The 25,317-nt window shown below is 42.4% G+C and overlaps 1 protein-coding gene across 1 annotated transcript in view; it reads right to left on the bottom strand.

Annotated features, from left to right (window-relative positions):
- Positions 1–25,317, bottom strand: part of LOC137498265 (vascular endothelial growth factor A-like) — a 191,484-nt gene that overhangs the window by 5,872 nt on the left and 160,295 nt on the right. Inside the window, exon 6 of the mRNA XM_068225780.1 lies at positions 16,930–17,120. Within this exon, the coding sequence (XP_068081881.1) occupies positions 16,930–17,120 (191 nt within the window). The remainder of the gene's footprint in view (positions 1–16,929; positions 17,121–25,317) is intronic.

The raw sequence follows: 25,317 nt of genomic DNA, 5'->3' as shown, positions 1-25,317 counted from the left end.
ATCATACATTTAATACTTGTCACCCTCATCGCCTTTCAATATGACAATTCTTTTTTCTTGATATATCACTACTGGTAAAAGGTATCTCGGTGTCCCCTTCTTTGCTAACCACCTGTATGAAACTAGTCCTGTAGAGGAGCTAATTGTTTCACTTTTACAGGTTGTACATTTTCTTGGGAAGTTCGGAGACCTTGGTGTGACGGAAGCATTATCCTATCATAATACATCATTCCTGTATTGTTTGATTGGGGGCTAAAGAAGAACTATGGTTGGTTGGTTAGTTTATTTTCATCTTTAAGTTATCAGATTCCAAACACTTTGCTTTTGCATAGTCTAATATTTTCAATATTACTTTTATGGTGTGCTATATCCTATAGTTATTTCAAATACTGGATTATCGTTTTTTATTGGTGGAGGGCATTTAAAATGTATGCCTCGGGACGCAGAAATGTTAAATTCGTCACTGGGAGGCCGAGACATCAATATGACAGATATTGGATGGAATAGTTAAGGAGATATGAAGAGGTTAGCACAAATAAAATAGCGTATGGCTTTTAGTGCCGGGAGTGTCTGAGGACATGTTCGGCTCGCCAGATGCAGGTCTTTCGATTTGACGCACGTAGGCGACCTGCGCGTCATGATGAGGATGAAATGATGATTAAGACGGCACATACACCCAGCCCTCGTGCCGGAGAAATTAACCAATGGTGGTTAAAATTCTCGACCCTGCCAGGAATCGAACCCGGGACCCCTGTGACCAAAAACCAGCACGCTAACCATATAGCCATGTAGCCGGGCAGGTCATCGCAAGATAGGCTGACACGGAGAGTTGCATCAAGTGTATGGACTAATGTTCCAAACAACAAGATGTTCTTGCGTTACACTATCGTTCGGCAAAAGGTTAAGCGAGAATGTAGTTTTGTACTTGACAACCTTCACACACTCTGAACGGTCATTTTGTGGTTCATTGGGCGCTGACCCACTCCGCGCTTCCCGTTCTATCACTACTTCCTACTAAAGCACACATACCGGTCACTGACCTCGCATCAAGCCCGCTAAACATTCACTGGCCGGCCTATCGCAATCGCAATCTCGCTTCATTTACTGTAAACTTTCACTACACCATCGAGATATTTCCCTACATGTTTGAGGTTTATATACGGTAAATCTTTTTTCTGTCCGCCTCTGTGGTGTAGTGGATAGCGTGATTAGCTGCCACCCCCGGAGATCCGGGTTCGATTCCCGGCTCTGCCACGAAATTTGAAAAGTGGTACGAGGGCTGGAACGGGGTCCACTCAGCCTCGGGAGGTCAACTGAGTAGAGGTGGGTTCGATTCCCACCTCAGCCATCCTCGAAGTGGTTTTCCGTGGTTTCCCCCTTCACCTCCAGGCGAATGCCGGGATGGTACCTAACTTAAGGCCACGGCCGCTTCCTTCCCTCATCCTTGCCTATCCCTTCCAATCTTCCCATCCCCCTACAAGGCCCCTGTTCACCATAGCAGGTGAGGCCGCCTGGTCGAGGTACTGGTCATACTCCCCAGTTGTATCCCCCGACCAAGAGTCTGAAGCTCCAGGACACTGCCCTTGAGGCGGTAGAGGTGGGATCCCTCGCTGAGTCCGAGGGAAAAACCGAACCTGGAGGGTAAACAGACGATGATGGTGATGATGAAATCTTTTTTCTTCCAAAAGAGCTCATATGTTCACGGAAGCAGGAAGTTAATAAGTAAAATGGACATACAAGTTCAGTTGATTAATTCATTAGCCGTCTTCTCTGTTATGTATTTTGGCCGATCATTGTCAGTTCAATGACAAACATTACCTTTCAAATATGCTAGTGGGTTATATACCGACGTGTGGCCTCCGGAAAGGTCTAGTGCAGGTCTTTCGAGTTGACGCTTTATAGGCGACTTGCGCGTCTGTGAGAATAGGGCTAATAATAATGTTATTTGCTTTACGCCCCACTAACTACTTTTACGGTTTTCGGAGACGCCGAGGTGCCGGAATTTAGTCCCTCAGGAGTTCTCTTACGTGTCTGTAAATCTACCGACACGAGGCTGACGTATTTGAGCACCTTCAAATATCACCGGACTGAGCCAGGATCAAACCTGCCACGACTCAGCCCAACTATGATGAATTCTAATGCTGAAGACGGCGCACACACACACACACCCTGACTCCCGAGCTACTAGAATTAACCAATGAATGTTAAAATCCCCTATGTGGCCGGGAATCGAATCCGGAACCTCTTGGACCAAAGGCAAGCATGCTAAACATTATGTTATTATGTTATTCATAATTAACAAATCACCTATCAGTTATTAACCTTGAACAGGATAAGTTCGGAGTAATTTCGCTGGATATATATTTAATGGCGTGTGGCCGCAGGGTAGGTGTGGTGCAGGTCTTTTGATTTGACTCCCTTAGGTGACCTGCGCGTCGTGATGAGGATGAAATGATAATGAAGACGACACATACAGCCACATATGGCCAGGAGAATTAACCAATTATGGTTAAAATTCCCGACTCTGCCGGGAATCAAACCCCGGAACCCTCTGACAAAAAGCCTGCACGCTAACCATTTAGCCATGGAGCCAGACATTTCGCTGGATGAAGCTGTACGTATAAACCGGCTTCAGTGTTGGGGTCACATGAAGTGAATAGAGGAAGATACTTGTCTAGAAGAAATATGGGGTGATATGCAGTAACGGCGATTGGGAGTTAGAAGTAGGGGGGCAAAAAATGTATAGACAACTAAATAAACCCGATTTTAAGGGATAAAGGAGGGAGGGAGTGTTGGGTGGTGGACATAACATATTTTTTTAAAGCTGCAAACTGGTATTTTTAATGCTGTCTGAGCTAATTTCTACAGTAACGTAAAGGTTGAGTCTACCAAATATAGTGCGGTAATGCTAGTACTATAGGCCTCCAGTAAAACTCTGCCTGCTGTCATTTCTTGATTGATGCAGTACTTTTGCATCCATCTCTTGGCACAGGCCAGAGCAAAGTGTAGCTTCCACCGAAGTCCCAGTCTCATCCATGGCTGTGACAATATGGAAGCTGCTGGGGTATGGGTGGTGCTGAGTAATGACTTTCAGAGCACGACTAGTGCATCTGGGTGTTATGAAAGGTGTTGCTCATAGGGTTAGTCGTGCTGCAGTAGCACTTTCTGGCCCAGTCGGGAAAGCAATGGCAAACTACCTCACTCCTCATCTTGCCTAGTACGCCTCATTTTGGTGCTACCGTTGGTTTTTTGTGGTTTTCCTATAGCTGCATAGCCTTTGGTGGTGCTGTTTGAGAATCCAATCAGCCACTGGCCTGATGGCCTAACAGACAGACAGACAGACAGACAGACAGACAGACAGACAGACAGACAGACAGACAGGCAGACAATAAAACTTCTACCAAAGGGACAATAATTACACATGGATTACAGTTAAATAGAAGTACGACATGATTATACAATTAAAAATTAATTTAGTATTGGACTACACACTAACAAAGTAACAGACACTAGGTAGAATTACACAGACATATTTACTGAGTGAGACTGCCAGACTGACGAAAACGCGCGGCAAGAGGGTGAATCATACCTTTGTGTCTATGACCTTGGCAAAATATATACAGATACTCCTACTACCCTTTCTCACAGCACATACTTCCCGTTGCTGCATTTTACGAATCGGTTAGCCGCAACGAGCATTTTTTTGCGAATTTCCGCGAAGTATTTTTTATAATAATTAAATTAAAGGAAGGAATTAGGTGAAAAACAATAGGGATTGTACAAATTGCTTTTTTTTTTAAAATAATTTCTAGTTTCAGGCGATTTTTAGTAACTTTTAGGTTTTTCAGTCTGTTCGAAACTTAAAGAAGTCAGGTGGCTAAAATAGAATAAAATGTATTTTTTCTCCACAAGATGGGGGTCTCCCCCTCGTCCCCCCTCCCTAATCGCCGCTACAATGGAGATATGCATACAAGTGAAGTGCTTACTCGGAGTTCCTACTCGCTAGTGGAAGAGGGGAAACACCTCCGCACTGGTCGCTCGTGTGCAGAACAAATATTCAACTTGAAGGCAACACTCAAATACAAAGCACTGAGGAACAAACCGGTCATCTGCATTTTTGTTGACTTCAGGAAAGCGTACGACTCGGTTGATCGACAGTCTTCTCTTCGTTATTCTTGAAGAACTGAGGCTTGACTACAAGACCCTCAACCTCATCAAGGCAAGACTCACTGACACTCTCTCCAAAGTTAAATTCATGGGGGGAGATCTCTGAACCATTCCCTATTAAAACTGGCGTCCGACAAGGTGACGGCCATCTCCGCTCTTTTTCAACCGGTCCTAGACGAAGTCGTCCGCTAGTGGGAGAAGGCATTGAAAGACATGGGATACTGGCGCCCCATATGACTAGGACGACCCAGAGACGGTATTGAGATATCCTGCCTCGCTTTTGCAGATAAAATGGCGTATGGCTTTTAGTGCCGGGAGATCCCAGTACGGGTTCGGCTGGCCAGGTGCAGGTCTTTTGATTTGACTCCCGTAGGCGACCTGCGCGTCGTGATGAGGATTAAATGATGATGAAGACAACACATACACCCAGCCCCCCTGCCAGGGAAATTAACCAATGATGGTTAAAATTCCCGACCCTGCCGGGAATCGAACCCGGGACCCCTGTAACCAAAAGCCAGCACGCTAACCATTTAGCCATGGAGCCGGACGCTTTTGCAGATGACCTAGCCATACTGACAGATGATGTAGTCACAGCCGTCAAACAAATTGAAACCCTTAGCGAATGTGCTGGAAAAGTTGGCCTACAAATTTCCTTTGAAAAGACCAAGTTCTTCTGCTCAAAACTTGACATCCAAAATTTGAACACGACATATGGGCAAATCAACCGAGTACCACGCTTCAAGTACTTGGGGGAATACTTGAACCAACGGGAGGCGAGAAGGCAGCCCAGAAAATTCTCCTACGAAAACTTCGGAAAGCCTACGGTAGAGTTCACAACATATACAAACGGGAAAAGTGACCTAGAAAACACTTTAAAAGAAGAAAGAAGAATGTATTAACCCCATAGCACTACAGCCCTTGAAGGGCCTTGGCCTACCAAGCGACCGCTGCTCAGCCCGAAGGCCTGCAGATTACGAGGCGTCGTGTGGTCATCACGACGAATCCTCTCGGCCGTTATTCTTGGCTTTCTAGACCGGCGCCGCTATCTCACTGCCAGATAGCTCCTCAATTCTAATCCCATAGGCTGAGTGGACCTCGAACCAGCCCTCAGGTCCAGGTAAAAATCCCTGACCTGGCCGGGAATCGAACCCGCGGGCTCCGGGTAAGAGGCAGGCACGCAACCCCCACAACACGGGGCCGGCAAGAAAGAAAAATCCTGAGGAAAATTCTCGAACCCCGAAAAACAGAAGATGGTATAGACTGAGATCACGCAAAGCGACAGAAGAGCTTTCCAACATTGCAGCAGACATCCGCAAAAGACGTCTGAAATTTGATGGGCACGTTCGCAGACTGCCGGCAAGTAGACTGACACACAAGATTCTCACCATTTTTTTTTTTTTTTTTTTAGATTCTTACCTATATAGAACATCTAAAAAATATTCTATGGTTACTGGAAGTGAAGAAGGATCTGGAAAAAGCCCAGATGAACTCAACTGACACCGCGGACAGAAACCTCTATAGGAAAAAATTAACGGATGGAAAGTGCAAGCAGAGAACGAAGTGAAAAAGAAGACTGGAGCAAAGTTGACAGAAGAACGAAAAAGGATCCACGGAGAAAGGATGAGAGCAGTTTGGCAACTCAGAAAACAGAATCGTTAGAGCTTTGCTTAATCCATTGGGTCCATACGCACATAATAATAATAATAATAATAATAATAATAATAATAATAATAATAATAATAATAATAATAATAATAATAATAATAATAATAATAATAATAACAGACGTAAACAACTTCATAGCCACAACTCATAAGTCGTAATAATAACAATAATATTAATAATAATGGTTCATGGCGTGGGTTACTGTAGTCACGTCCTAGTTCGTGAACCATGGCCGACGGCCGAGTGGCCTAGTAAGTGGTCCTGAGAGTCGGGATAGCAGTTGCTATGGAGTGGGAGTGGGCATCTAGGACATATTCGGAGTCGTGGCCCTCCTGCTTCATTAATTTACCGAGCTCAGAACATTTTCAGCAAGCCTCGAACCTATGGGAGTAACGGATTCTCACTCTCATTTGACAGGCGAGGGACTTCTTGGAAACAACTTGGCAAACGAAATGGAATTCGATGGGAAACTGTCAATATTAATGGGGCTTATGGAAGAAAGTAGAACTGGCTGAGTCAGCAAAGAGGATGCATCTGGATGTGCTAGGAGTAAGTGATATTCGGGTAAGGGGAGATAACGAGGAAGAGATAGGAGATTATAAAGTGTACTTGACGGGTGTTAGAAAGTGAAGGGCAGAGTATGGGGCAGGGCTCTTTATCAGGAATACCATTGCACGCAACATAGTTTCTGTTAGGCACGTAAATGAGCGAATGATGTGGGTAGATTTGTCAGTTGGAGGAATTAGGACGAAAATTGTCTCAGTGTATTCACCATGTGAGGGTGCAGATGAGGATGAAGTTGACAAGTTTTATGAAGCATTGAGTGACGTCGTAGTCAGGGTCAATAGCAAGGATAGCATAGTGCTAAAGGGCGATTTCAATGCGAGAGTTGGAATGAGAACTGAAGGATACGAAAGGGTTATTGCTAAATGTGGGGAAGATATGGAAGCTGATAGGAATGGGAAGCGTTTGCTGGACTTCTGTACTAGTATGGGTTTAGCAGTTACAAATACTTCTTCAAGCATTAGGCTATTCACCACTACTAACGGGAGGCGAGGGGTACCAGATCCATAAGAGACTATATCTTAACCGACTTCGAATTCAGGAAATTTGTTAGGAATGTACGGGTTTTTCGGGGATTTTTCGATGATACAGACTACTATCTGATCTGTAGTGAACTAGGTATCGCCAGGCCTAGGATAGAGAAAGTGAAATCTGTCTGCAAACGAATAAAGGGTAGAAAATCTCCAGGACGAGGATATTAGACAGAAGTACATGGATATGATTAGTGAGAAGTTTTGAACAGTTGACAATAAGGAGGTTCAGGATTTAGAAAGAGAATGGGTGGCATACAGCGATGCTGTAGTAGAAACAGCAAGGGAATGCCTAGGAACGACTGTGTGTAAAGATGAAAAAACGCTAACATCTTGGTGGAATGATGAAGTGAGAGCAGCTTGTAAACATAGAAAGAAGGCTTGTGAGAAATGGCTCCAAACAAGGGCTGATGCAGACAGGGTGTACGTAGATGAACAAAACAGAGCGGAAAAATAGTTGTTGAATCCAAAAAGAAGTCATGGGAAGATTTTGGTAATAACCTTGAAAGGCTAGGTCAAGCAGCAGGGAAATATTTTTGGACAGTAATAACGAATCTTGGGAAGGGAGGGAAACAAAATAAACAGTGTTTTGTGTAATTCAGGTGAACTCATAATAGATCCCAGGGAATCACTGGACAGGTAGAGGGAATATTTTGAAAATCTTCTCAACATGAAAGGAAATCATCATGGTGGTGTTGCGAACAACCAAGCTCATGGGGAGGAAAAAAAAAATGATGTTGGTGAAGTTACACTTGAGGAAGTGGAAAGGATGGTAAATAAACTCCATTGTCATAAAGCAGCAGGAATAGATGAAATTAGACCTGAAATGGTGAAGTATAGTGGGAAGGTAGGGATGAAATGGCTTCACAGAGTTGTAATATTAGCATGGAGTGTTGGTAAGGTACATTCAGATTGGACAAAAGTAGTAATTGCACCTATCTTTCTGCGTCTTGGAAGGGAGGGTGCAATCAGTTGTTGAGAGGAAGATGGATGAAAACCAGTGTGGTTTCAGACCACAGACGATCTGTCAGGATCAGATTTTCAGTATGCGCCAGGTAATTGAAAAATGTTACGAGAGGAATAGGCAGTTGTGTTTATGTTTCGTAGATCTAGAGAAAGCATATGACAGGGAACCGAGGGAAAAGGTGTTCACCATACTGGGTGATTATGAATTTAGGAGTAGATTATTAAAATCAATCAAAGGCATTTATTCTGACAATTGGGTAGCAGTGAGAATTGATGGTATGGGTAGAATGAGTTCTTGGTTCAGAGTACTTACAGGGGTTAGACAAGGCTGTAATCGTTCACCTTTGCTGTTCGTAGTTTACATGGATCATCTGCTGAAAGGTATAAAGTGGCAGTGAGGGATTCAGTTAGGTGGAAATGTAGTAAGCAGTCTGGCCTATGCTGACGACTTGGTCTTAATGGCAGATTGTGCCGAAAACCTGCAGTCTAATATCTTGGAACTTGAAAATATTTGCAATGAGTATGGTAGAAAATCAGCCTCTCGAAGACTAGACTGATGTCACTAGGTAAGAAAGTCAACAGAATTGAATGTCAGATTGCTGATACAAAGCTGGAACAGGTAGATCATTTTAAATATTTAGGTTGTGTGGTCTCCCAGGATGGTAATATAGTAAGTGAGATTGAATCAAGGTGTAGTAAAGCTAATGCAATGAGCTCGCAGTTGCGAACAACAGTGTTCTGTAAGAAGGAAGTCAGCTCCCAGACGAAACTATCTTTACATCGGTCTGTTTTCAGACCAACTTTGCTTTACGGGAGCGAAAGCTGGGTGGACTCAGGATATCTTATTCTTAAGTTAGAAGTAACAGACATGAAGGTAGCGAGAATGATTGCTGGTACAAACAGGTGAGAACAATGGCAGGAGGGTACTCGGAACGAGGAAATAAAGGCTCATTTAGGAATGAACTTGATGGATGGAGCTGTACGCATAAACCGGCTTCGGTGGTGGGGCTATGTGAGACGAATGGAGGAAGATAGGTTACCTAGGAGAATAATGGACTCCGTTATGGAGGGTATGAGGAGTAGAGGGAGACCAAGACGACGATGGCTAGACTCAGTTTCTGCGATTTAAAGGTAAGAGATATAGAACTAAATGAGACCACAGCACTAGTTGCAAATAGAGGATTGTGGCGACGTTTGATAAATTCACGGAGGCTTGCAGACTGAACGCTGAAAGGCATACCGGTCTATAATGATAATGTATGTATAATAACAGTAATAATAATATTAATAATAACACCTACTAATCGAGATCGATATTTTCTATTTAGAGAATTGTTTCGTGGTTATACTAGTCCATTACACTTGCACCAACCCCTAGCACCCTTAGTGGTGGGATGTGTGGGGTGGAATTTATAAATAATCGAAAATGGTGTCGATCCATAGTTTTCGGAGTCGCTGAGGTGAATACTGACACTACGGAATGTTTGAAGTCCAAATTCAGCCCCTTTTGGCGTATGGGGTGAGAAAGGGTAAAAAGAAAACATGTGTAAAAATGACCGATGCAATTGACGTATGTATGTTCCAGCGTAACTATAAATCAAAATTGATACAAGTATGATTTACTATCTGGACCAAACTTGGTACATTTATGACTTATTAACAGGAAATGAACCGCGTGGAGGTATGATAACCATAGCACCCCCAGCGGTAGGGGTTGGAGGGAGTGAGATATACAAGTAATCGAAAATGGTGTCGAATCTATAGTTTTCGGGGTCTCTGAAATGAATAGAGACACTCCGGATGTCATTTAAGTCCAAGCTGAGCCACAATCGGCACAGGGGGTGGAGTGAGAAGGGGTGAAGAAACGAAAATGTCCAGATGCCCGAGTTTATGGATGTTTGTGTGCATGTTCCAGCATAGCTGTTAACTAAACTTATAAAACTATTACCTACTATCTGGAAAAATACTGTGGGGTCAAGACACCTCTAGAAGCCCCAGGGAAGGGGGCGAAATATAATTATAACTAAAAACGACCGCTATCCGTGTTGAATCCGTAACGAACTTCAGCAGTGATTTCAACGAGACTTGGTACTCTTATGACTTACTACAAGGAGACAAACTGCGTGGAAGTATAAAAAAACTAGCACCCCTAGGGGAGGGGGTGGGGGGGGGGCGAGCGGGTGAGAAGTAAAAATAATCGATAATAGTGTCGAATACATTCTTTTCGGGGTCGCTGAGATGAATAGTGACACTCACGATTTTTTAGAAGTCTAAGTCCAGCCTCCTTTCGCAGAGGGAGTGGGAAAAGTTGAAAAACAAAATTTCCAAAATACCGAGATAATGGACGTAATTGGTATGTTCCAGCATAGCTCTCAATCAAAACTGACACACGTATGACTTACTATTTGCAAAATTCCTTGGGATAAGAATCCCCTAACCCGCTAGAGTAGGGATGAAGTGTAAAAATAACCGAAAACAACCGATATATGTGTCAAATCCACGGTTTTCGGGGTCACTGAGATGAACTGTCACACTCTGGATGCCGTTTAAGACAAAGTTCCGTACGGTAAGGAAGGCCCTAACCCTAGCACCCCTAGGGGGCGGGAGTGAATTATAAAAACACAGAAAGTGGGCTGAAATATAAAAATAATAGACAACGACAAATATTAATGTATAGCCCATAGTTTTCGGGTTCGCTGAGGTGAATAATGACACCCCGGATGTCCTTGAAGTCCATGTTCAGCCCCCATCGGCATGGAGATGAGAAGGGGTAAAACATTTCTTGGGGATGTGGTGAAATATACAAAAATACACGAAAATATCTGATATTAATGTCAAATATATTGTTTACGAGGTCGCTGAGTTGAACTGTGATACTTTGGATGGTGAAGTCGTACTTCAGCCGCAATCAGTATGGAGGTTGAAAAGGGGTGAAAATTAATATAAAAATAACCGAGATTATGGATGTATGTACCAGAAAGCTCTCAACGAAACCTGATACATATATGACTTACCATATGGAAAAAAAATTACTATGGAGATGAAACATCCCAACTTCCGCTGGGGGTGGAGAATGGGAGGGGATGACATGTAAAATCATGGAAAATAACCTATATTAATGTCGAACCCATTCTTTATGTGTCTCTGAGACGAACTGTGACGCTCTGGATACCGTTTACGTCCACGTTCAGCCTCCATTGAGACGGGAGACTAAGGGGCTTAAAAGTAAATAGTCTAAAATGACCGAGATTAATACCGAATACTACTTTTGGGGTCGCGAGGCTGATAGGTGACAGTGTCATTGGCAGTTGAAATCGTGTACACCATATATATAGCACGACGGGTAAATACATATAGTTATCACTCATTATTTTTTTGAAAGGATCAAATACTTCCCAGTCAACCTGAACTTCCACAAGGAAAAACGTTTTTAGTTAAAAATTAAATAATCTAAAACTTGAAGTCAAATACATCTAAGTAACTCTAAAACTACATAATAGATCGTAAAATTAACATGTAAAAAAGAATTCTATAAAATTCACTTTTCACATAACTAGGCTAACTGGTAATATAAATTTTAAAGGTAAACATTCAAAAACTGTCTGGACAACGTCGGATACTACAGCTAGTATTAGTATAATAAACATTCCCTATTGATCCATGTTTTAAAAATATTGTATCACTGATTGAATTCACATATTAAAACGTGTAGACCTACAGGCCTATTGCATGTTTAACTTATACATTATATTTTGCTAGTTGTTTAACGCCGCACTAACCTATCGAAGGTTTTCGGCGACGGAAGATGGGAAAGATGAAACCTGTCCCTCAAGATTACAGAGGATCGCCTGTTCCAGGTAAAGACAGCTAACCGAAGACCCGCTGTGAGTACAAGAGATTTTTTAAGTAGGTAGTAGTGTTATCATTCAATGTTGCTTCCTAAGATTGGGAAGGTAGCGGCCGTGGCCTTAAGTAAGGTAGCCCCAGCATTTGCTTGGTGTGAAAATAGGAAACCATAGAAAACCATCTTCAGGGCTGCGATGGTGGGATTAGAACCCATTATCTCCCGAATGCAAGCTCACAGCTGCGCGACCCTAATCGCACGGTCAACTCGCTCGATATACATTAGACTTTCATTGCTTGTATAATCAATCTTCTTCTTGTACCTCTTCTTGGTCTTATCCAATGTACTTGGAGTTGCGCTTGCACTACTTGCGGATTAGGCCCAGTTTTACAGCCGCATGCCTTTCCTGATGCCAACCCTACTCACTATTACGTGTCTCCTTGGTATTTAGTAGTGTGGCGTGTGTATATGAAGATGTGCATTACGACGAACACAAATACCTAGCCCCGTGCTAGAGGAATCAAGTAAAATATCCCTGACTAAAATGAATTGATTCTCAGCGCCAGTCCCAAGCCTGGATACAGGAGAAGGGTCAATGGCTGGTAGATGAGTCTCAGTGTGGGTACTCATGCCGAGTGGGTGCCCATGGGAAATACTGAGGCTCAAGTTGGTGGTTTTTCTGCCTACGGTACCAGCAAATCCTACTCCTTCAGGGGATGGATGAGGGCGGGTATCCGGCGTCTTAAAACGGGATACCCTCGGCTATGGTATGGTAACCAGACATAAGGGTCCTTGGCCCTCCAGGTTGGGGGTTGAGCATGGGGCTAACAACTCCATCTCGTGAAAACTTCACTCGTTTCGGGACTCGAAAGGAATAGCCGGACTGATCAACGACGACGAAATAGGCGACCGATCGAGAGGAGTGGGCTACGAGTTCGAGAGACCAAGGCCCTTCACGGGCTGTAGCGTCCAGGAGTAAGTAAAATTATCGTTTGTACACACAGTGAAATTAGACATTGGACACTGAATGTTGTTTAGGAAAACTCTTCGAACTGTCACCCACCGCATTCAATGCGGGCATCATATCGGCGCAGGGTTTCGTCCTAGATCAGTAATGTCCGTCTGGAACGCTCTTTAGCAAACAGCGTGTGCACTCGTGAGGAACAGAGAGAGCGGATGGGTGAGCAGTGTGTTGGAATCCAGTCAGCGGCGGCTAGTTACTGTATCATAACATTTAACCAATAATTGTCTCATGAAAATCCACAGCCTGTTTCCAGTCATTCGACCGGGTCAGGAACGGAATGAATGAAGCCCCATCTAGCGGCGAGAATAGGAATTGTGCCGGCTGCCGAAGCCTGTCGCACTCCTCTAGGGCAATGATTAATGACTGACAGATGAAATGAAATGATATTGGAGAGTGTTGCTGGAATGAAATATGACAGGGGAAACCGGAGTACCCGGAGAAAAACCTGTCCCGCCTCCGCTTTGTCCAGCACAAATCTCACATCGAGTGACCGGGATTTGAACCACGCGCTGTCGCTTGAGCCACGGAGGCTCATAATTGTCTCATGGATTGATTAATTTTCCTTATCTATTTTTAGTAATAGGCCTATGATTTTCTAAAGAACGAGGACTTGTAAATAGACTGCAGTTAGTAAGTGTGGCCATTCATGGTTGAATAAAATTATGTGTGTAGGTTTATTGAATCATTCTGAAATAAATAAGAGTATTAAAACCCACGGCCTTTTATTCGTAACAATACGTTTCTATTCGAAAGCTGCTCAATGGGCTACTTAACCTTTTGATTCATCTTGTATGGATGAGACGATTTTTATGACGGTCCATCTTTCAGGAACACATTTCACTTTTAGCAGCGCATCGAGGACGGCAGCTAATACTGCTTACCGTTGCGCTATAGAGTCGATTCCTTGAGCTGTCAGAAATTTAATAACGGAAGGAGGGATGATGCCCGCCTCTGTGGTGTAGTTGTTAGTGTGATTAGCTGCCACCCCCGGAGGTCCGGTTTCGATTCCCGGCTCTGCCACGAAATTTGAAAAGTGGTACGAGGGCTGGAACTAGGTCCACTCAGCCTCGGGAGGTCAACTGAGTAGAGGTGGGTTCGATTCCCACCTCAGCCATCCTGGAAGTGGTTTTCCGTGGTTTCCCACTTCTTCTCCAGGCAAATGCGGCGATGGTACCTAACTTAAGGCCACGGCCGCTTCCTTCCCTCTTCCTTGTCCATCCCTTCCAATCTTCCCATCCCCCCGCAAGTACCCTGTTCAGCATAGCAGGTGAGGCTGCCTGGGGCGAGGTATTGGTCATTCTCCCCAGTTGTGTCCTCCGACCCAATGTCTCACGCTCCAGGACACTGCCCTTGAGGCGGTAGAGATGGAATCCCTCGCTGAGTCCGAGGGAAAAACCAAACCTGGAGGGTAAGCAGATTAAGGAGAAGAAGAAGAAGGGATGGTGTAATTAAAACGGTACAAACAGTTCACCTTCAATGGGGGTGTTCCTGAAAAGAGCTGCGCCACCTCGAGGAATACGAGTAAACGAGTTTACTTACTTTCGACAGTGGAAGTACGTGAAGATTTTGACAGCTAAGGGGAGCCGCATTAGTAGAAAGTTGAGAACTCCTGCCTTAACCAATTTATAACAAATCTTCCTGAACTGCTGTGTCCCTTCTGTCGAATATAAAACGTTCTTTTACATTACGGAATCCGTAGTGTTTTACCTATTTTCAGTACATTATACTATCCGGCTCTTTGGCTGAACGGTCAGCGTAGTATTCTTCGGTGCAGAGGGAACCAGGTTCGATTACCGGACGGGTTGGAGATTTTAAACGGATAATTCTACTGGCCCGGGAACTGGGTGTTTTTACTGTTTGTACATTCCTGCAAATCAAGCACCACGTACAAAACTATCCTCCACTACAATAATACGCAGTATTCTATACACGGCAGATGTCGCCTACCCTCGTCGGAGGGTCTGCTTTACAAGGTTTGCACCAGACTAGAAACATCCTCACTAATTTAAACATACTTTATACTGTGAAAAAGAATAGCTTATGCGCGTCGGAAAGTGTTTAGAAGGATAATAAGATACGATCACTCGCTTCTGTGTGTGTGTGTGTGTGTGTGTGTGTGTGTGTGTGTGTGTGTGTGTGTGAGAGATTGACCAAGTATACTTCTACTAGAACGTTGTGTAATAACAAGTGTATGGCAAGGACGGCAGATTACAGTATTTCATGTTTTAGTCCCGTCACCGCTGTCAACTACGGGTGAGAAAGCACAAAATGTTTTACGGTCTGTTGCAGCGGTATGATACTTAACACACTTACAGTGTATCCGTTCAGTCTCGTTGGAGCAATACTTAAGTTCAGCAATACCTTCTTCCAAGACGGTCCATAACTACTGGAGGACATCTCTCGAATTATTCAGCGAATCAAACCCATATTAGAATAGTGTAATATAATGCAGGCTACCTATATAATTTGAGAATAGTTATATCAGCTATATTTTGAGGAAAAACCCTAACATGTTTTATAGTCAGGATTTCATTCAAGAAAGCAACATGATATTCGAGCAATGTCGTGAGCATAATATACACCAGAAGATGATATATATATATTGCTAGTTGTTTTACGTCGCACCGACACAGACAGGTCTTACGGCGACGATGGGACAGGAAAGGGCTAGGAGTGGGAAGGAAGCGGCCGTGGCCTTAATTAAGGTACATCCCCAGCATTTGCCTGGTGTGAAAATGGGAAACCACGGAAAACCATTTTCAGGGCTGCCGACAGTGGGGTTCGAACCTACTATCTCCCGAATACTGGATACTGGCCGCACTTAAGCGACTGCAGCTATCGAGCTCGGTAGATGATATATTATAATTATATTTTCAAATGCAGGGCATTCAGCAGAAAACGCTTTTTTCTTGATAACTGAAGAAGGTTTCCCATTTTCACACTAGGCAAATGCTGGGGCTGTACCTTAATTAAGGCCACGGCCGCTTCCTTCCAACTCCTAGGCCTTTCCTATCCCATCGTCGCCATAAGACCTATCTGTGTCGGTGCGACGTAAAACAACTAGCAAAAAAAAAAAAAAAAAAAGGAAAGCAAGACAAATTAGGCCTATTTAAACTAATACTTAAACTGTTTAAAATGCCTATAAATGGATGCTATGTTGGTTACACTTGTCCACTTTTGGGAGGAGCGATGGATTATGTTCTTGCAAATAGATATTTGTAAAATTTGTCGCGGTTAAGAAACGAGATTTCCGCTTCCTAAGTGGCACCTGGCCGTGAAGTTCACTCAGCCTGCACCAGAAATGAGTACCATGTTATTTTCTGCGGGTAAAGGTGGCCGAGCAAAGAGTTACCATTCCATCCCTCTTAGTGCCAAGCTTACGGATAGTGGAAGCCAAGCCTTGACTCCTCCAGGGGACTTCATGGTCTGTAGAGAGATTAATTTGCTTTGCTATGATGCCTGACTGCTTGTTTATTTCTGAAACATGTTAATTGTGAACTAATTCCCAGTCTAATTGTAATACAAGGGTGAAAACTGTTACGTCACACCACACTCTTTGATTTAGTAGAATTGCTAAGCAAGTGTTCATTCTAACGTGGGGAAGAACAATATCGATCTTGAATTTCTATCTGGCTAGTAAACTGTACAGGGATACTATAAACCTGGGTTCCACAATTTTGAGGTGAAAGCAGTGCTGTATCATTCCTACAACTTCAGTTGCAGTCTTCCAGGCAGTACACGACCGATTATGCCGAGTGGCAAAACAAACTTTAGGTAGAAATGGCTTTAAATGACAATGGGCATAATGATTTGGACGAAATCTGCCTTATATAACAAAAATGTGCATCTGGAAATCATGCGAATTTCTCTTTCATTAACAATTGCATGATGCTGTTTTATGGGAGTACCTTCTTTTTACTTAGCCGGGCTGAGTGGCTGAGACGGTTGAGGCGCTGGCCTTCTGACCCTAACTTAGCAGGTTCGATCCTGGCTCAGTCCGGTGGTATTTGAAGGTGCTCAAATACGTCGCCTCGTGTCGATAGATGTACTGGCACGTAAAGAACTCCTGCGGGACTAAATTCCGGCACCTCGGCGTCTCCGAAAACCTTAAAAAGTAGTTAGTGGGACGTAAAGCAAATAGCATTATTATTATTCTTCTTTTTACTTACTTGCAGGTTTGTTCGTCGTACACTCGTCCGCTTGTACAGCCCAGAGATAAGGGGCACTGGCATCTGCACTCGACTGGGTTCCACGATCTGGGGTGAAAGCAGTATTTCTTAGCTTCGTCATTCCTGCACTTACAGCTGCAGTTGTTCTCGTTGAATTCTTGTAGTGGGCCACAAGAACTCGCATTCACCATCTGCAAAGACAGCAACTTCACACAGTTTGATCTTGACGAGTCATTTTACTCTCTTCTAACAAGTGTGAATACTAGTTTACAGATGATCAGGGGTGACAGTAAAGTTGAAATCGTGTCGCGTAAGGCAGGAATTTTCGAATGCTGTGTACTTTTATTGGAAGGATATAGGTTTCATTAGTTGTAAAATTGTACTTACGGAGGAGCAAAGAACCTGTTTATTTTATTTTCTGCTTGGATGGAAAAGGGGATTGGGGAAGTAACGGTCTTGGTTTTAAGTTGTTTGGAAACCTCGGAAAATCATCTTCTTTTTTTTTTTTTTTGCGAGTTGCTTTACGTCGCACCGACAGAGATAGGTCTTATGGCGACGATGGGACAGGAAAGGGCTAGGAGTGGGAAGGAAGCGGCTGTGGCCTTAATTAAGATACAGCATTTGCCTGGTGTGGAAAGGGGAAACCACGGAAAACCATCTTCAGGGCTGCCGACAGTGGGGTTCGAACCCACTATCTCCCGAATAATGGATACTGGCCGCACTTAAGCGACTGCAGCTATCGAACTCGGTAAAATCATCTTCATAGCTATCGACGGTGGCGTTGAAACCTATTATCTCCCGAATGTAAACTCATAGCTACGTGAACCAAACCGCGCGGCCATCTCATAAGGTAGTTTTATTCTTACTTCGGACATTATGGCAGTGAGGGAAGTAGCTTTAAAAAAATAATCTATGATTTTGCTTTTCAAGCACTAGGTAGTTTTCATGCATGTCTGCTCCGTAGTTCCGTTTCATGAGACGGGGTTGGAGATGAGGTGAGATTAATTTATATGATATGTTTTACGGTCGGATGCCCTTCCTGACGCCAACATCAGTTGAGGAGCTAATGACGATGAAATGAATGATGGTGAATGAAACTGGGCAAGGATGTGGAAGGAATCGGTTGTGGCCTATAAATAGGAGCTATCCCGCCATTTACCTGGAAGTGACAATGCGAAACTACAGAAAACCATTCTCAGGACAGCCGACGGTGAGGTTCGAACCCACGCGTCTCCCGAATGCAGAGTTTGGTGCCACCGCCGTCGCGCGTTGACACTCGTGGCTACTCCACTCGGCCACTCGACGGTTTTCAAATGTATTCTAATTTTCTATCTAGTCGGAATATAATTAAATATAACATTGAAGACAGAGAGAGCATTTTAACTAAGAACCAGCCGCATGGTATTTTTCTATAGGCGAGTGCGACAGACGCTGCCGAGTTCAATGCACGAGAGGAGCGCGTCCATCTGTCCTGGCCTTGGATGCAAGGAAAGCTTGTTATATGTCTTTTCACGGAAGTTTAATCCTGATGTAAACAAATAGGCGGAGGACCTTGCCTTTGCACGTGGACACAGACGTAGTTGATTGGAGAAGCAACTGTCGCACTCACTCGACTGTATGCGAGCTCGAAGAAAAGTAGTACGTGGCATTAATTTTATTTTATTTTATTTGATTACATTTAGAGAATTTCAAAGAGTACGCAATCAAATTAAAATATGGTTGTCATATATACCAGTATGTACAGTATATGTTTTTTAAATGTAAAATAGTGATTAAATAATGAAAAATTAAGGCACAAGGCGTGGTGTAATACAGGAAGTCTTCTCTTATATAGTGAGGGAAAGTCGCAAGCTGTAACAGCGTGGAGATAAGGTGTTGCATCTTGCAGCAGCAGTCAGTGTCAGTATTCATAGTGAGAGAAATGGAGCAAGAGGTAGGACCATCGCGTGTAGTGAAGCACAAAAGAGGAAAACCGATCAGAAGTGACCATAGGCAGTGCATTGTAAATGTGTTCAACAAACTAAGTGAACAGAATCCAGGTTTAGTCGTTTATTCAGAAGTTCAGATCTTCGCACTGTTGTCGTATGTGATGCGCAACCATGTACGTCCGAACACGAGACGTTGACGGGGTGGAGGTCGATACTACACGCTCAGCGAATTACAACTCTTTCTTTGGCGGAGGCGCGGACATACCATGTTTACATCAGTATTAAACTCTCGTGAAAAGACATATAGCGAGTGAGTGAGTGAGTGAGTACCTAACGGAAGACTCGTTTGTGAGTTATCTGTTGATCTGTGTATTATTGGATGATAGCTCTGTACAGATTTGTAACATACATACTGGTACTTGTACTAATTCAACCTATGAACGGTAAGGAACATCATGTCCTAGACCAGGCATGGCAAACCTTTTCAGACTAGCATGTCAATTATGATCTTGTTTATTACTTTCTATTGCCTAGTGTGCCATCGGTTATTTTCCTTAAAATCATCATGAAACCCACTCATTTGACTTCAATCAGGTATTAGATTGCATTACATAAAAATCCATTCGACTGAATGTTTCATGATTTTATTTTGCAAATATCACTAAAAATTGGATTTTAAAAACAGGTCAATTTTAAGAATAAGATATATATTTTTGCTTTAACCTAATTACATTTGTAAAAATGATGACCATAGAGTTAATTGTGACGTACTTGTTTATTAAAGCGTAACGTTAAAATATTCTATGTTGCTAGCTAGCAGCGTGCCACAGAAGTCGTACCACTAGGTGACACAGCGTGTCATAGGTTCGACATCACTGTCCTAGACTTTATAACACTGTTAAAATCTAGGACAAAAATAAATAGAAAATAGAAAAAATACACTTTAGAGATTGGATGTAAATATTTAATAGACCGGGCGAGTTGGCCGTGTGGTTAGGAGCGCACAGCTGTGAGCTCGCATCCGGGAGATAGTGGTTTCGAACCCCACTGTCGGCAGCCCTGAAGATGGTTTTCCGTGGTTTCCCATTTTCACACCAGGCAAATGCTGGGGCTGTACCTTAATTAAGGCCACGGTCGCTTCCTTCCCATTCCTAGGCCTTTCATGTCCCATCGTCGCCATAAGACCTATATATATATATATATACTAGCTGGTATACCCGTGCTTCGCTACGGGATTCTCAGAAAGACTGACTTGGTGGTTTTCCTAACTGAATTCAACATAGGTCATTACAAAAACGTCAGTAGGATTGTAGTGATTGAAAGGAATGTTATCATATAAAATACTCGATCAAATGAAAAAAAAAAAAAAACCCGCACACTTTCTCACTTTCAACGAACAGTACTACGGTGCCGATATAAGAGTCCAAAGTTCCAGAGCTGGAATAACCAGGTCGCAGACTGCCGTGAACACTCCTTTGTCATTATTCCCTTAAATATGCACACTACTCATTCCAATCAGTGGCTCAGAGTAGGGATTCTATAGCTCGAATACTATGATGAACCAGTGTGTTACATACCAGATATATCAGAAAATGTATGAACCAGAGGAATGGCATGCTGAAGAAGAAAGTTATCTTACACCCCCAGCTACTTCCCACCAATATACAGGCAGGCTGTTACAGTCGGTACGACCAGGCGAGTTGGCCGTGTGGTTAGAGGCGCGCAGCTGTGAGCTTGCATCCGGGAGATAGTGGATTCGAACCCCACTGCCAGCAACCCTGAAGACGGTATTCGGGAGATAGTGGGTTCGAGCCCCACTGTCGGCAGCCCTGACGATGGTTTTCCGTGGTTTCCCATTTTCACACCAGGCAAATGCCGGGACTGTACCTTAATTAAAGCCACGGCCGCTTCCTTCCACTTCCTAGACCTTTCCTATCCCATCGTCGCCATAAGACATATCTGTGTCGGTGCGACGTTAAGCAAAAAAAAAAAAGATGGTATTCCGTGGTTTCCCATGTTCACACCAGTCACACCAGGCTGTACCTTAAAGCCAAGGCCGCTTCCTTCACACCACTATTCATTTCCTATCCCATCGTCGCCATAAGACCTACCTGTGTCGGTGCGACGTCAAGCAAATTTTTTAAAAACCTCGGTACGCTGCAGTAATCCTATCTATCGGGGATGAGAGGAAACAGAAGACAAAAAGCACATCACAACAAACAATGGTCAATGTAATGTTATTTTTGATAAAGTTAATGAGCTTTCTATATTGCAGGCCTTCACATTAGTTTTCTTTCGACTCTGTGATATTAGGGTGTCTTACAAAATTATTTATATCGTAGACTGTAGTTCCTTATTCTCAGACTTAACATACCGATTTTCACTAAATTCTGTTTACCCATTTTCTCGTGACTCGGCGCTGATTTGGACTTAGTAACAAAAATCCAAATTCATGAATATCTCCGATTATATGTGGTACGGTAACAATGTATAAGACATAAGTGATCGGAAATTAAATAACTTCTTACATAACTACTACTAACTTACGACATAACTAAAGTTATGTTAGTTATGTAGTATCGATACGACCACTAATAACATAAATAAATTATTTGAGAATTACATTTCAGACCTTCCCCTAAACTACCATTTCACTCAGCGTGAATAAAATAATTTCTAGCCTAGATTGCAGTGGTTCATCACCCGACATCACATACCGATTTTCATTAAATTCTCTTCAGCCGTTTTATCGTGATGCGTGTACAGACAGACAGACAGACAGACAGACAGACAGACAGACAGACAGACAGACAGACAGACAGACAGACAGACAGACAGACAGACAGACAGACAGACATTACGGAAAAGTAAAAAATGCATTTCGTTGTTACTGTGGACATGACCGATACAGAAATACCATTCTTTTCCAATTCTGAGTAATGTACAGACAAAACTCTTATTTTATATATATAGATTTATCGATTCGACCACTAATAACATAAATAACTTATTTGAGAATTACATTTCAGGCCTTCCCCTAAACTACCATTACACTCAGCGTGAATAAAATAATTTATAGCCGAGCTTGTAGTGGTTCATAAACGACATTACATACCGATTTTCATTAAATTCTCTTCAGCCGTTTTCTATTGATGCGTGGACCTAAAGGGTTCAATACATACATACAGACAGACAGACAGAAATTACAGAAAATTAAAAAATGCATTTCCTTGTTACTGTGGACATGACCGATACAGAAATACCATTCCTTTCAAATTCTGAGCAATGTACAGGCAAAACACTTATTTTATACATAGATTACATTTAAGGCCTTCCCCTAAACTACCATTTCATTCAGTGTGAATAACATTATTGATAGCCTAGATTATAGCGACTTATTCTCCGACTTTGCATACCAATTTTCGTGAAGATACGACCACTAATAAAATAAATATTTGACAATGGAATTTTAGGCCTTCCCCTAAACTACCGTTTTTCTCAGCGTGTATAGCCTATATTGTAGCGACTTATTTCCCATCTTTGTCTAGCGATTTTCCTTAAGACACGATCACTAATAATATAAATATTTGACAATTAAATTTCAGGCCTTCCCCTAAACTACCATTTCACTCAGCGTGATTAAAATAATTTATAGCCTAGATTGTAGCGGTTCATCACCCGACTTTACATTCCGATTTTCATTAAATTCTCTTCAGCCGTTTTCTCGTGATGCGTGTACGTACATACATACATACATACATACATACATACATACATACATACATACAGACAGACAGACAGACAGACAGACAGACAGACAGACAGACAGACAGACAGACAGACAGACAGACAGACAGACAGACAGACAGACAGACAGACAGACAGACATTACGGAAAAGTAAAAAAATGCATTTTCTTGTTACTGTGGACATGACCGATACAGAAATACCATTCTTTTCAAATTCTGAGCAATGTACAGACAAAACTCTTATTTTATATATGTAGATAAGGCTTTAATGTTTAATGTAGTAATACAGTGTCATCCGTTTGGGATGTCAGAAAAGTATAACGTTATAGCTTTTATGTTAAGGCATATATATCTATGCAATTTTCTGTCTCAGCCTCGTGTTGGTAGATTTACTGGCACGTAAAAGAACTCCTGCGGGACAAAATTTCGGCACCTCGGCGTCTCCGAAAACTGTAAAAGAGTAGTTAGTGGGACGTAAAGCAAATATATTATTAATTTTCTGTCATGTACGTGACAATGATGGGAGTTAACAATGATTCTCTTTGCAACAATGACTTCCACGAAGCAACGCAGCAGTGTAGTTCATAGTGCAATCACCAGATGTCAGGTACAGAGGCGGTACAAATTAGCGCGCGCGCTCAGGGCCCTGTTTCATAAAACTATCTAATAATATTACCTAATAATATTAGAACTCATAAAAATAATTATTAGTTAACCAAATTCTGTTTCATAAAGATTTACACATGACTAATAAAATATCTTCACTAATAATATTACTTCATTAGTCAGCTGATACAAATGGAGGTTAGAATCGGTCTGTTGCATATGTTCTTGGTTTGGGTTTGTTCTTAGCAATAAGCTAATGCTTGACTAAACCCGACTATTAATTCACATGTTTGAGAGGCTCACTTGATACTTTCGTTGTTGTGACTTTGATAATTATGAAAATGGATAAAACAAGTGAAAATAATGTGAGAGAAGAAAATTTCTTTGTGGAGAGTGTTTGATTTAAAGCGTCAACTATTCACAGCCTTTTTAACACTATAACCTTCCTTGTTCCTTTTTACTTTTTTATTTCATGTGTTCTTAAAAATCTCTGTTGAGATAGACTAGCAAAATCTTTGTTTACTACCCCCTGTTGGTGGGGGCGGTAGAATAACCCACGGTATCCCTTATCTGTCGCAAGAGGCGACTAAAAGAGGTCCCAGGGCTCTCAACTTGGGAGTGTGGGTTGGCGAACATGGGGCACTGAGATGAGTCCTGCCATTGCTTCAACTTACTTGTGCCAGGCTCATTTTGATCTACCTTTCCGACCTCCCTTGTTCATTTCTTGTTCTTTTCCGACCCTGACAGGCCGAGAGAGTCTTTCATTTTCACGCCCTTCGTGGCCCTTCTCTTTCTTTGGCCAATACCTTCATTTTTCAAAATGTCGGATCCTTTCCATTTTTCTATCTGATTAGTGTTATTATTAGGGCCCGGATTTTTAGGTTTTAACCTACTTTTTTCCTCGCTATTTAATTTACAAATTTTGATATATTTGTACGTTTCACACTTCCTGGAGCAGAATATGTGAATTTCATTGCACCTAAAAAAACCTAAATGAGGGGTTGACACCTAAAATAACCTAAATAGCTGTTTTACCTTCTTCAAATAAAGAATGTTATATTCCCTGCATTGTAAAATTATTTCCACCGCAATTACAAGCAGTAGGACGGTGGTAGTTCATGTTACGACCGTTAAATGCAGCACATCCCATGCTTCCCACTACATATGTGATATCTGGTGGCTCCTTGATGCATCTGATAGGTCAGGAGGAACGTAAACAGTTTCGTCTCCAGTCGTCCATAGAGAGTACAGCCTGCAGAGTGTGTGGTGACTGCTTCCTGAAATATTTTCTAACCGTAATTGCTGTATAGTTCCAGCTGGGGAACTTGGCTGTCTGCTGCTATTTACTATGCTGAGCACCTAGAAGATATTAAAAATGTCGTCAATGACTTGGATGAAACAGAAGCTTCCTGCAACGCAAAGGCCAAGAAATCGCTCGAGTGCCCGACACTCGTCGCTTCCCTAGCATATATTAAGACACATTTTTGTTTTATACCAGAAGCTATTCTCCAGTTGGAAGGTGCAACCTTGCCACTCAAAGATTCCCTGGATATCATTGGAAATGTTTCCAGAAGAGAAATACCTGGGCCATTGGGAGTGGCATGTTCTTCGAAGCTGCAGAAGATTCTTTGACGTAATCCTGGTTTTGAAGATATGAAAGTCATCAATTAAGTATTACAGGGTGAAAAGTATTCAGGAAAATTACCCATCCAACCTGCTGCATTAGCATCTATGTAATACTCTCCAATGACGTCACGTTCCGTTGAAAGAACTTTTTCGTCATATAAGAATGTGTTACGTGACAACAGGAAATCATTTACGCCTGACAATTTGGGTATGTACGTTGTTATTTACTGCAATGCCAAAAAATAACTTACAAAGGAAACAGTACAGTGTATTCTCTGTGTATTTTTATGAATATGACAATGTAAACTTTTGTGAAATACGTACATATATAAATTTTACACAACTACGAAAACCAAAAAATATTGCTGCCTGGAGGCAAAAACCTAAAATAACCTATTTTAAGAATTCAAAAAACCTAAAGTGAAGGTTTATGCCACCTAAATATCCGGGCCCTAGTTATTATAGATGATGGTTGCCTAG

This window comes from Anabrus simplex, chromosome 1 (genome assembly GCF_040414725.1).
Source record: "Anabrus simplex isolate iqAnaSimp1 chromosome 1, ASM4041472v1, whole genome shotgun sequence".
Lineage (NCBI taxonomy): Eukaryota > Metazoa > Arthropoda > Insecta > Orthoptera > Tettigoniidae > Anabrus > Anabrus simplex.
Note: the sequence above shows the minus strand (reverse complement) of the source record. Positions and strands in the feature narration are given on the sequence as shown.